General features: G+C 34.8%; 1 protein-coding gene and 1 pseudogene across 4 annotated transcripts; one reads left to right on the top strand and one right to left on the bottom strand.

Annotated features, from left to right (window-relative positions):
- Nucleotides 1-5,403: 5,403 nt before the first annotated feature.
- Nucleotides 5,404-9,858, top strand: LOC138314045 (uncharacterized). 4 transcript variants are annotated; one of them, XM_069254245.1, is made up of 5 exons: nt 5,404-5,581; nt 6,064-6,224; nt 6,786-6,955; nt 7,327-7,560; nt 8,316-8,466. In XM_069254245.1, exons 1-5 carry the CDS (start codon nt 5,484-5,486, stop codon nt 8,325-8,327), a joined length of 675 nt encoding a protein of 224 aa, XP_069110346.1. In that variant the 5' UTR covers nt 5,404-5,483; the 3' UTR covers nt 8,328-8,466. The 4 variants fall into 4 exon arrangements, with proteins under 4 accessions (XP_069110346.1, XP_069110347.1, XP_069110344.1 ...); XM_069254246.1 differs by lacking the exon at nt 7,327-7,560; XM_069254243.1 differs by lacking the exons at nt 5,404-5,581; nt 6,064-6,224; nt 7,327-7,560 and adding exons at nt 8,720-8,816; nt 9,074-9,857 and having other exon boundaries at nt 6,817-6,955; nt 8,316-8,472.
- Nucleotides 9,859-10,005: 147 nt separating this feature from the next.
- Nucleotides 10,006-12,250, bottom strand: LOC138314048 (uncharacterized; annotated as a pseudogene).
- Nucleotides 12,251-12,798: the final 548 nt, after the last annotated feature.

Raw genomic sequence — 12,798 nt, 5'->3', positions numbered from 1 at the left:
AATCCAAATGTAACTGGCAATCTTGTAAAGAATATTGTGAGGCACACAATAGCCGCCTGATAGTCCTGGACAGTCAGACCAAGTATGACTTAGTGATCCAACAAGTCGGCAACATGATGTAAGTTATGAAACAGATTTTAAGTAATTATTCCATTAAAATAAAACTTAAGTTAACAAATAGCTCCTTGTACAAACCGCTCGGTAAACAGGGCCCGTATTGACCAATTTCTATTTTAGTTCGCCTTTCAAAGAAAGGGCGATCTCCCTAGCGTCGGCATTGGCGTTTGATATAGTCAGGGAAGGTTTGGTACAAGTGTTGAAATACTGTTATCTGTCAGAACTGAATTTGGTTTCTACATTATTATAGGAATATACGTGTTGTGATCGTGTGAATATTCATGTTAAGGAAGACACTGAGGGATGTTGAGAATTACAAGAGGCCTAATAGGTCGAAACTAACAGGTTAAGATTTGTTGCAACCAACATTGATATAGGATTATAAGTGTTGTGATTGGTATGGCTTAGCAAAATCATTTTGAGATATTCATTTTTATTCATGTTGAGAAATGTTATCTCAACAAATGACATGAATTTCTGGATATTATATATTATATATAGCCGAGTATCGTATTTCAAGACGTGGTTGTGGCTTGGACAATTATTTTTTAACTGCAGGAAATTAGCATTGTGCGAACTTCAATTTTTTCACTTTTTCCTTTATAAATAACATTCATTTCTGTCTTGATGTAAGTGCTTAGCAATCTATAATATGTGGTTACTGATATAGTAATTGCTTTTAGGGGTAAAACACAGGTTTCTGATAGTCCAAATACTCAAAAATGTACTCGGAGGGCTAAGCTATTAACTACAAGAGACGACCGATTTGCTGCTCGCAAAAAGTCACTTGTTGTCTTGGTACTTTTAAAATATGAATAACGTAACACTCTTTGTTGTGAGAAATGCTCTGTTTTTCTACATTCGGCTGCGCTGTAAAGATGGCTTAAAAAGAAAATACAGTAGCTTGTCTGACCAAATAAACAACATTTTCTACTGACAGTCGCCATTGATATTAAAACGACCAGTCAGTCAGGCATTCTGAAAACAATTAATATTATATTATATTATACTAATTTTAAATTTGTTGTGTTTTTTTTCTGCTTTTCCAGATTACGTGTCTAGTATAAACTTAACATTATTATCCTCTGAATCCAAATGTAACTGGCAATCTTGTAAAGAATATTGTGAGGCACACAATAGCCGCCTGATAGTCCTGGACAGTCAGACCAAGTATGACTTAGTGATCCAACAAGTCGGCAACATGATGTAAGTTATGAAACAGATTTTAAGTAATTATTCCATTAAAATAAAACTTAAGTTAACAAATAGCTCCTTGTACAAACCGCTCGGTAAACAGGGCCCGTATTGACCAATTTCTATTTTAGTTCGCCTTTCAAAGAAAGGGCGATCTCCCTAGCGTCGGCATTGGCGTTTGATATAGTCAGGGAAGGTTTGGTACAAGTGTTGAAATACTGTTATCTGTCAGAACTGAATTTGGTTTCTACATTATTATAGGAATACACGTGTTGTGATCGTGTGAATATTCATGTTAAGGAAGACACTGAGGGATGATGAGAATTACAAAAGGCCTAATAGGTCGAAACTAACAGGTTAAGATTTGTTGCAACCAACATTGATATAGGATTATAAGTGTTGTGATTGGTATGGCTTAGCAAAATCATTTTGAGATATTCATTTTTATTCATGTTGAGAAATGTTATCTCAACAAATGACATGAATTTCTGGATATTATATAATATATTATATATATTATATATAGCCGAGTATCGTATTTCAAGACGTGGCTGTGGCTTGGACAATTATTTTTTAACTGCAGGAAATTAGCATTGTGCGAACTTCAATTTTTTCACTTTTTCCTTTATAAATAACATTAATTTCTGTCTTGATGTAAGTGCTTAGCAATCTATAATATGTGGTTACTGATATAGTAATTACTTTTAGGGGTAAAACACAGGTTTCTGATAGTCCAAATACTCAAAAATGTACTCGGAGGGCTAAGCTATTAACTACAAGAGACGACGACGATTTGCGACTCTTTGTTGTGAGAAATGCTCTGTTTTTCTACATTCAAAAAGGCTAAATCGCTTTAAAAACTGGAAACCGGAATTTTGTGCGTACCAAACACGTGTACACTCTAGTCATAACCTGCTCACTAAACATCATCGATTATGGCACAAAGGACGTATTTACGATAAATTTGAAGTGGTAGATAGTTTTTGTTCTATCCTAATTCTTCATTCAACATCTTATCTTAAAGAAATGCATCCGATATCTTGAGATATGTTCATATTCTCACGCATTTTTCACAGTTTTGCACGGAAATACCATCCAGGTTACATGTTTGAATACAAATAAGGAGGCTTTATTCTCATTTTCACATACAATTGTTGGACATATTAAAATTTTAAGCTTTCACTGTTCTACTTTTTGATAGGTTTCAATAAACAAATGAAATACTATCGAGTTTTTAAAGCGATTTAGCACGTATCCCTCTCATTTGTTTAGGTACGATTTTTCCGGAAGTAGATACCAAACAACCGGGGCCGGATCACGTTACCATACAGTGTGAAAGAAAATGATGAATAATAAGTTGTGAAGAAGTGAAGTTTCCGCTTTTGCTATAATCACTAGAACGCCGATTGGCGTCAAACTAGATGTCGTCATCGACAATATAAACCACGATAGCGTCGTATGCGTTGATGATAACACATATCTATGACGTCACATTCTTGTGGATATTTTTTTTCAATTTAGTTCGCGAAGCAAACTCTTGGGATAAAGATGTCTCGGTAATGTTAATCTATGTAAATCTTCCATATATGTAGAGTTGAAAAAAGTTCTCGAAAAACAGGAAACGGAAATCACAACACGATCCAGCAGAGCGAAGTATGCACAGTCACACTCTCGCGTCATTACAAACATTATACTTTGAACACTTTCAAAATAAAACAGTGAAAGATAAACCTTCCGATTTAATTTTCAACGGAATTTAACATTTAAATTTTGTTCCGAATCGTTTTACGTGACCAGTTGCTTCGTAATTTTCCGTTTAGCAACGGAGAATGATGTTGATATATATTTTATAGCCACAGTCGCGAATTTTGCCATAAAGTGAAAGTAGAATTATCTTATGCTATAAACTCAATGCCAGTAATTCGGCAACGCTATGATTCTAATATGAAAATGGTTTCTTACAGTACAGGAAGTCAATGCAAACAATAAGCAATAAAAACGAAAAAGATTACCTTGATGATGGTTCAATTGCCGGGTCAGGAGAGATAACTCTTTCGCAGTTAGAATTCGTTATTTATTTACATGCCATCTCAATTGCATTCATAACAATTATATATTTCTAATTGGTAACAGTAAACAACTCCAACAAGCAAAAGAATGGTATAACTGCTGTCCTCTCAGATAGGCTTTGTCTAAAATTATATTACCATCATGTGATCACCTCGTAATAAACCTGTTTATGAATAGAAACATTTATTGTTTTAGCGTCTTAAATATCGAAATACTGTACATCAACATTCTTTCGCAGTTACAAAAATTCGCGATTTCCAATCGAATGGGAATGCCTTTGAATTTAATTATGCAAGACATAATTAATTATTCAAATGAAAATAGGATGGAATTTACAGTTTATGGATATGCAAATAACAAGTAAAAGTTTATATAGTGAGTAAATTGATTGTTACCATGTCACATTGCCGACCTAAGCTTGCATTTCTTGAATCGCCATGTAGATATCGTCTTCATTAGAATATCATCGATATTAGCAATGAACGTTATAATAACAATAACATTTAAACAACAGCAAACAAAAATAGTACACTGACCATGTTAATATCAAGAGGCATATTATCATACTCCGTAAACCTCGTACATACTATGGAAATCATGTATATAATTCAATTTTACTTGTTACGAGCATTTCCATTGGCTTAAAAATTTACATTATCATCCCATAAGGTAAAAAATTGCGTCGCCGTTTGTAACGTTGCTTCTGATTTGCTGAGATGAGGGCATAATGATTTCATAGACAAAAGAGACCCAAAATGAATTTTGAATTTTGAAGAGATTATCTTTAGTAAATTGAATTATAAGGATTAATTTGAATAGATTTTTTATGTTATGGAGATATAACACAAAAATCTGAGTGTACCATAACATAAAAAGTCTATTCAAATTAATCAAGTCATGAACTAAATGTTTATATTTAATTAATAATTTAAAGTACATTATTTTCCAGTATACTTTGAACTTTCTTCTACCACCACCACCTCCGTAACGACATAAAAACGACTAGTTCGACAAGGGCAATTAGAATGTTTTCGGTATCGGAGAAGGCAGCAGCAGATGTGACAAAAACCTCACCGCCTGAATCTACTTCCGTACAGGAGAAGGCAGCAGAAGATGTGTCCCAAACCCCACCGTCTGAATCTAACCCCACACAGGATCCCTGCAGAAGAAAACAAGTAAATATTACACAACTAAGTACTGCTGAACTGTTTGAAAGCATCAAATTAACTGAAGGCACAGCTCTCTGTTATGAAGAACAGTACTTCAATCGCTCTACGTAAAAAGATAAGTATTTACGAATCTAGGCCTACTTGTCTCGTCATGGGGGGCATGGCTACCGCTATCATATGTGTCCTGATTGGCTTGATATTTATACCTGACGTCATCAAATTGTATGTGTATCTTACAAACTGCGTAAACAAACGAAATACTGCCAACCTATGATGTCATAATCTAACTTCGACTTCCCAGATGTTACGAACTGGACATATGTTCGATTTACAAGCTAAGGTATTGATGGATAAATCTATACCGGGATTATCTATGAAGATAGAAGATAGAAGGGAAGAGCAGACGACCAGACACACTGGACCGGACTTAGCAGATGTTCGCCATATTTGTAACACGATCAAATTATCGATATCAATATTACAAAAATAACGGTATAATTCACGGTTAACATGAACGATAGAGTATTTACCTCATCTATGTAGTCCCTTTAGTTGTCAATCGTGTTACATTTAGGTATAATCCATGATTATTTACGCTAGAAATGAATATATTTAGTCTGTGTTGACAGCATGTTGCACAGCTTTCGACATCGGCTATAACAAAGCATTACGTTTGTAAGCACGGCGCTGATTGGTTAATATGCCGAAGGCGGATAGAAGCGTGGCACAGATTCATTCTCAGTAGAGATGTCTGCACGCGCTCCTGTTCCGAATATTATATAAACCCTGAAAATCTCACAAATGTCCTCATTCGTTATACATAACGTCCGGAGGCCACTGACCCTTCAACCCAATAGGGTTCATCAGCGAGTTATCGCTCTTGGCGTCACTAGGTGGCGCTAGTGCTCTAGTTGGTATAGAAATATAAACAATATGGCGGCTTATCATTTGTGGAAAGTTGACAGATTGAAGTTAGAATTGTCAAAACGTGGTGCGGTATTACGAGGAAGAAAAGCTGATTTAATTGAACGGTAAGTGTATATTTGAGCATTTTTTCATTCCACAGAATTACGAATATGAAGCTATATGTATAGAATGCCTATCTAGGACTTGTCTTCTTCAAATCTCGCTTGAAGTACATGTACGAACGACTACTGTAGGCCTATAGATATATAAACATTGTATGAACGCTATTCCCGTCAATATTACATGCCAGTGTTGGTAATTGGTAATTAGATCGTTAACGGTAAATTACCGCAACACATAAATTATTTATCATGTACACTTGTACATGTATATACATGTAGTCGCTGTTTATATATGTCAAAATCTGACAGTGCCTAGGCGTTACGTATCTCACACATATTAACAGTATGTATGTTTTCCCATGGACAAACCAACAACATGATTATTTACTGCAATATGCATACAACATTAAGCCAATGAGTCCAGCAGATTGATTTAAAATTACATGCATATACACTATACAGTGTACTGTATATATTTATTGCAGTCTAGAAGCCTACGACAGGAACAAAAACTTTCGGGATGATGTTGTCCTTCTGCCAACACCATCACCATTACCTGATTGGCCAGTGGGAATGTTTGGGTTTCGGCAGTTGACGCTAGACCACAGAAACCAACTGCCAAGTCTAGGAATGTCACAGGTAGAAGGTACTGTATATCTTAACTTAATTAAAATACATAACATGAACCATACTTTTTTGTATAGATTTTGGTTTGGTTTTATTAGTTTAACGTCCTGTTAATAGCCAGGGTCATTTAAGGACGTGCCAGGTTTGTTGGTGGAGGAAAGCAAGAGTACCTGGATAAAAACCAACGACCAGCGGTAAGTACCTGGCAACTGTCCCACTTGGGATTCAAACTCAGAGGTGGAGGGCTTGTGGTAATGTGTCGAGACATGTTAACTACTTGGCCACTGTGGCCCCATTGGTATACACACATGTGTAAAGTCAAATATTGAAGTCCAATTCAAGTACATGTGTTACTTAGTATTCAAGGAAATGTAATTAAAGGTAGGTTGTAGTTATACAGTAAAAAACATTGATCTTCACACAAACTTGGTATGAAAAGCTATTGCAGGATATTTATAATATTGATTTAATTGACTTTGAAAATTTTAAACAGTATGATCCCAAATATTTAATCATTCTTTCCTATTTGATATGATTTTGTTTTCATATAACTATGTATAACTGTATCTTGTTTTTGTAGGTTATTTTTTGTACAGGATGGCTGTTGACAAACAACATCAGTCCGATATTCAAGCTATTACTAAAGGCCGTCTCCTATTGGAGTCTGGACGGGTCGAGGCCTGCAGCTTTAAGGCAGAAGCTTCTGATGTGTTTCTGACTGGAACAGTTGCAGCAGCAATGAAAAAAAGAGTAAGCTTGCAAAATATAACCAGACAAACAATCTACTGAAAAACATACTTAAAACTTAGATATAAAACACCTTATTTAGTCCACTTTGGTACATATACCTGGTGTACATTCAAACCTGTCAATAAAGACCACTCAATGGACAAAGCAAAAATTGTCATAATCGCCAAGTGGTCATCATACACAGGTTGAATTGTGTTAAAATTGGTCATTTTAGACCTTAGAAAAATGGTCTTGATGTTAATTTGAGATTAGTTAATCACCTACATGACTTGTAGACTTTGTCTTACCAACAAGTCAATGTTCTGTCAGTGTGAAGTGGTCTTTATACAGAGGTGGTCGTTAAGGTAGGTTTTACTGTACAATTTTTACAGATTTCTTACAACTACAAAGTAAGACTCGGACCAAATGGCGAAGTCATAAATACGGATTGTGAGTGTCCAGCTGGTAAAGGTCCATGCGGTACATGCAAGCATGTCGCAGCCATTCTGCTTGTCCTTGTTCAGTTTATTGAAACGGGTAGACTTGCTATTCAGGGAAGCTGCACAGAACAACTGCAAACTTTTCACAAACCAAAGAAGAATTACCAAGGCAATAACAAAACAAATGTTCGTTCAATTTTTTGTTTCTTTTTAATATAAATCAATAAACCAGTGGTGAATGGGCAGTAGGATTTGAAAAAAAACACAGTTCCATTGTATATACAATTATATAGTGTTAGAATAAAATTACAAAACACATATATGTACCAATTTGAAAGAAGACATGAAAACAAATTGTAATTATCAATCTGCCTTTGGTTAATTGGTTATATTCAGTTTGTTTTCAGAATTTTATTTATACCGGGTATGGTATTTTGTATAATTACTGAACATATCAACACATCTTTATTGTTTTCTTTTTTTTGTTCTTATTGCTGTTGTTTGTTTTTGATTGTTATTGTTTGTTTTTAAACATTAATAAACAAGCATTTTATTTGGTGACAATAATTAATGGACTTATTATAGCAATATAAAGGTGCTGGCAGTATTATATGACAACAGAATATCATCTAGAAATGCTAGTTCTGATCAAACCTATATTTCATACATGTACCAAGATAATTAATAGCTTTTGAACAGAACATATTGCAATCTGTAATAATACTACTACTACACACATTCCCTTTCCATATACATGTATTATAAGAAATGTATGTTCGCCTAGTCTATTCCAATCACCATAATTTTTAAGTCAGTATTACAGTGTAATATATATTTGGTTTGTAATATTGAAATTCAGTTTATTTCTGCTACTGTGTTTTCTGTTCCAAAATAATCTTATACATGCATATATTGAACTGTGTTGTCTACGTGTGTCATAGGTTCACCAGTGAAGGCAGAAGATATTGAATCCAGTTACGACATCAACATGGATGATCCTAGACCTGAGAGATACCGAGGTAATGCTGGTTACAACGCATTTGTCAAAACCCAAGTAATCAACTATTGCGCTGCATCATCCAAGGACCTTGCTTTTAGGTAAATTTTTAAAACAGTGATTAAATTGCATTATCATGAAATCTTTGTATGTATGAAAATTTAAGAAAAATATGTAAAATTTAATGCAAAAATATAGAAACCTATATGAATCTAGATTCAGAACATTACTTGCTTAAGTAAATATTTTAAATATTGTATTCTACTGTTAATTGCTGAAATTTACTAGTAAACTTGGAAATGATTAATATTGCACACATGAAAATAACATTAGGTCAATTTGCAACAGATATCTCATGCCGAAGGCGAACATACAAGTGGCAGCAAGAGACCATGATTACAGCACACTACCTATTACTGAACATTGGGTTGATGCAGGAAATAAGGTATTGTTATATAAAAAAAAAACTTACAACATTGAATATATGACTGTCAAAGAGTTGTTAACCCCTGTCATTTAAAAAACATGGTGAATGACATTGCATAATGAGTTTTTTTTATCATGAGAGTCAATTTTTATTGAATGTTGAATTTATAAGACTTGTGTATTATTTATAAGTTATTTATAGCATGTTTACTACCTGAATTAAATACTAACAATATTTTAAAATAAGTTAAAAAGTATTTAATTTGTGTATTCTAGGTGTTATCTATGGAAGAATCCCTAAAAATTGAAGAAACAACAAAAAAACAAAGTCTATGCAAGAAGTGGCACAAGGAGAGAAAGTGGCGCCTGACTTCTTCCAGATTCGGGGATATATGTAAAGCCACTGACCGACGGAACAAGGACCAGTTATGTCAATCTATGTTTGAACCTGCCACACTTAGTACACCAGCTATCATACATGGACAATCCTTTGAGAAGGCCGCAGTTAAAAAGTTTGAGGAAATTAAGGGGACAAGAGTCTATGCATGTGGGTTGAGGGTGGATATCAATAATAGTTTTCTTGCTGCCTCACCAGATGGCATTACAAGCCAGGGTGACCTTGTAGAAGTCAAATGTCCATACAGAGGTAGACATTCTGTAATTGATGTAAACACTGACTTTCCATTTTTAGTAAAAGATGAGCATGGAAACATGCATCTTAAGTCAAACCATAATTATTACTATCAAATTCAAGGGCAACTGAACATTTACAAGAAACAGAAATGTTTTTTTGTAGTCTATACATTTACAGATATTTTTGTAGAGGAGATTTATGCTGATAATTCTTTTTGGTCAGGTAGTATGCTGCCAAAGTTAGAATTATTTTACCAAAAATACTACAGGAAATTTGTAGCAGGAAAAATGTAGGTTTGCAATATTTTTTCAAAACATTGTTAAATATGCTCCTGTGTACAACATTAAGGTAATCAACTATAATATTTATGGTACTCTGGTATTTTTCTAGAATTACAATACTATAAGTTACCATATTTTAATTAATATTCTGTTGAAGTAGGTATTTATTTTATATACATGTACATTGTACTAGTAGTGCTGACTAATTATCATGATACAAAAAGATAATGAACTTGTACACTATTATGTACGCCTATATATGTACATTACATGTATGAAGGATATTTATATAATTAACTTACAATTGATTGTCTGAAGTTTTGAATAGCAAAGCATATATATAAAAAATTCTAGATCCAAGAGTAACCTTACAATGTGACAGATTTGAATTCAGTATTTTATATGTTTTTGCTAAGCCTATTACTCTTTCAATGTGAATTCTTTTGGAAGCAATACGCCTATCTCTAACTACATCTTCTGCCTCTAACTGACTTTTACCCTTTAACATTGTTGGGGTATTTACTTGAACATCTTTTGATGCAAATAGATCCTGTACCATAATCCCCCTATCAGCCATGATACTGTCACCAGATGTAAACATAGAATGATCTTGTACAAGGCGAGAACGCTCAATTATCTGGCGGTCACTCGCGGAGCCTCCGTAAGCATCTGATATGCAAGAAAACAGCACCTTTGGGTGTGCAGCCAACCATAGTCTTGAGAGTGTTTTTGTTTTTATAGGAAGAGAATGTAGCACTTTGGGCATTAACATTGCGCGGCTTGTGAATTGGAATCTCTGTAGCATCCAAAATTACTCTGGTTTTACTGAACTGGGAAAAGTTATCTGGCATATGCTCGTCAACAACATCTCTTGATGGCCAAATGTCAAGTTCTTTCAATTGGAAATACAGAAAGTTTATCCAAACATTTAGCAGGGTTGAAACAGTAGTTTCACTGATGTGAAAAAGATGACCAAGTTCAATGTTTTCTGTTGCTCTGCGTAATTTCATTAATGTTAAAAACAACTGATTTTCTGGTGACAAGACAGAGCATCTGAACTGCAAGTCATATGCAGCAGGACCAAGTATATTGAAAAATAACTTGAAATGATCATAGTCATCAAATCCTGTGTAGTATTTTAGTATTTTTGGAGAGCTGCGGAAATTTTCAATTGAATAACCTTGGCTACTCTCTTGAATTTCACACTGAGTAGACATATCACTGAATGATTTAATTTGGTCAACATGTTCAGTAGCTGTAACTATATGTAACTCTGAAACTTCACTTTCCACAACAACACTGTTACCAACACTAGGAATAGGCACATGCACTAAACCACTTTCTCTTCTCTTTTGCCGTTCATTACGTGCTTTAGAGGAAGGACTGACAGTGTTGCTAGAGGAGAATGGGAATACTGAAGGGACAGCATTTGGTTTTAATCTTTTACGTTCTCCTGAAATATAATATCAAGTAAGAATAAGATTTTTGTATGGGAAAAAACTTGGCAGTATTTTAATTTATTTTTCTGCTTTTTTTTATAATGTTGCTGTGAAGCTGATATACAATGTAGGTACACAAAAAACACTGTTAAAGCTTTTATAGATAGCAATAATTAAAGATCTTGAATTTATCAGGTATTACAAAGTAAATTCTGTGTGTAGTTGTTTGTATGTTTTTTCTCTTTGTTTGTATACATTATGTATTTTTTCTCTTTGTTTGTATATTTTTTTCTCCAACTTCTTTTTAATACTGCTACATGTACACTGCATTTTGTTGATGCAATTCATATGCATAAAATTGTTTAAATCATATCATGATCTTAAATAAAACACCCAGTCACAAATTCAAATGGACAAGTGTTTTTTTCTCATTCAGCTGTCATGTTCATTATATACATGCATGCAGATTTACATGTATATACAAGATATTTGTAGGTAAACGTGTATCACAGGATTACACATATTTGATTTTATCAGAAATGTTTCGATTACTGTCTGAAATTATTCGATATGAATCAAATATGCATGCACCTGTGGTCATACGAATAGTAGGACACACACGCCACTGTCGTGGTCGCATTCGCCACTATTAACAACTAACAACGAATCGGTCTTGATATTTAATTTATTTAACTAAATGAGCATTTCACAGTAAACGTTCGTGTCTTCCTTCCAAAATACATAGATGATATCGTTGGTCTCTTACCAAGCAATGTCTGCTCAACGTAATCCGTTTCGGAAAAGTGATCCGAACAGACCTTTGAATGCTTGCCGGGCTCCCATAAACCTTTGGTCTTTTCGTCCACACGACGGATTGCAACTCGCCATAACTTATTAAAGTGTGGATCAGAAGGGAATGAATGACCAATTCCATCCGATTTACAACCGGAACACAACAGTAATAGGGCATTGCAAATGAAATGAAAAGCGTACTGTTTGGCCTAGCTACCAACCTATGTATTGGAACTCTTCAGTCTTTCCAGAACATACCAAGTAGAGCACGCGCGCCACCTACCGGGAAAATGTGCAGCCGATGAGCGCTATTGGGCCCCATCCCTCCAGCCCCCGGGGGGCCAGAGCCAAAATTTATACAAATTCTGTTCACCTTCCCCCAATTCAAACAAGAGATCCCAGAGGGATCTTGGCGCCCACCATAGAATGATCTATGTCTGACAATGGAAAGAAGGATCTTTTCCCTGCTTTTCAAACTTTTTTCAAATATACAACATATGATATTAAAGACAAATCGCTTTATTGTTCTCTGAGAATCAGCGGTGAAATCCAAGATGGCGACAGGTTTGGCCATCTTGTTGACCAATCAGTCCCAAAGGTACTATGCACAACTAAAGCCCAAGGGGAAACTATGCATGAAATGTGAGAGATATCCCTTCAGTAATTGCAGAAAAATATCGATAACTATCCAAATACAAGATGGCTGCCTGGCGGCCATCATATTCACTGATCGGTCCGAAAATGCAATATGCACAACTAGGGTCCTAGGGGAACCTACATATAAAATTTGAGAATGATCCCTTCAGTACTTTCTGAGAAATAGCGGTAACAAGAATTGTTAACGGACGGACGGAC

This window comes from Argopecten irradians, unplaced genomic scaffold (genome assembly GCF_041381155.1).
Source record: "Argopecten irradians isolate NY unplaced genomic scaffold, Ai_NY scaffold_1249, whole genome shotgun sequence".
NCBI classification, from domain to species: Eukaryota; Metazoa; Mollusca; class Bivalvia; order Pectinida; family Pectinidae; genus Argopecten; species Argopecten irradians.
The sequence above is the reverse complement of the archived record's forward strand: the minus strand, read 5'-3'. Positions and strand labels throughout refer to the sequence as shown.

Coding starts and splice junctions, on each gene's coding strand:
- LOC138314045 (XM_069254244.1), top strand. CDS start 8,363: ATGGATGATCCTAGACCTGAGAGATACCGAGGTAATGCTGGTTACAAC. Junction 8,473..8,719: donor TCCAAGGACCTTGCTTTTAG/GTAAATTTTTAA, acceptor AATTTGCAACAG/ATATCTCATGCCGAAGGCGA. Junction 8,817..9,073: donor GGGTTGATGCAGGAAATAAG/GTATTGTTATAT, acceptor TGTGTATTCTAG/GTGTTATCTATGGAAGAATC.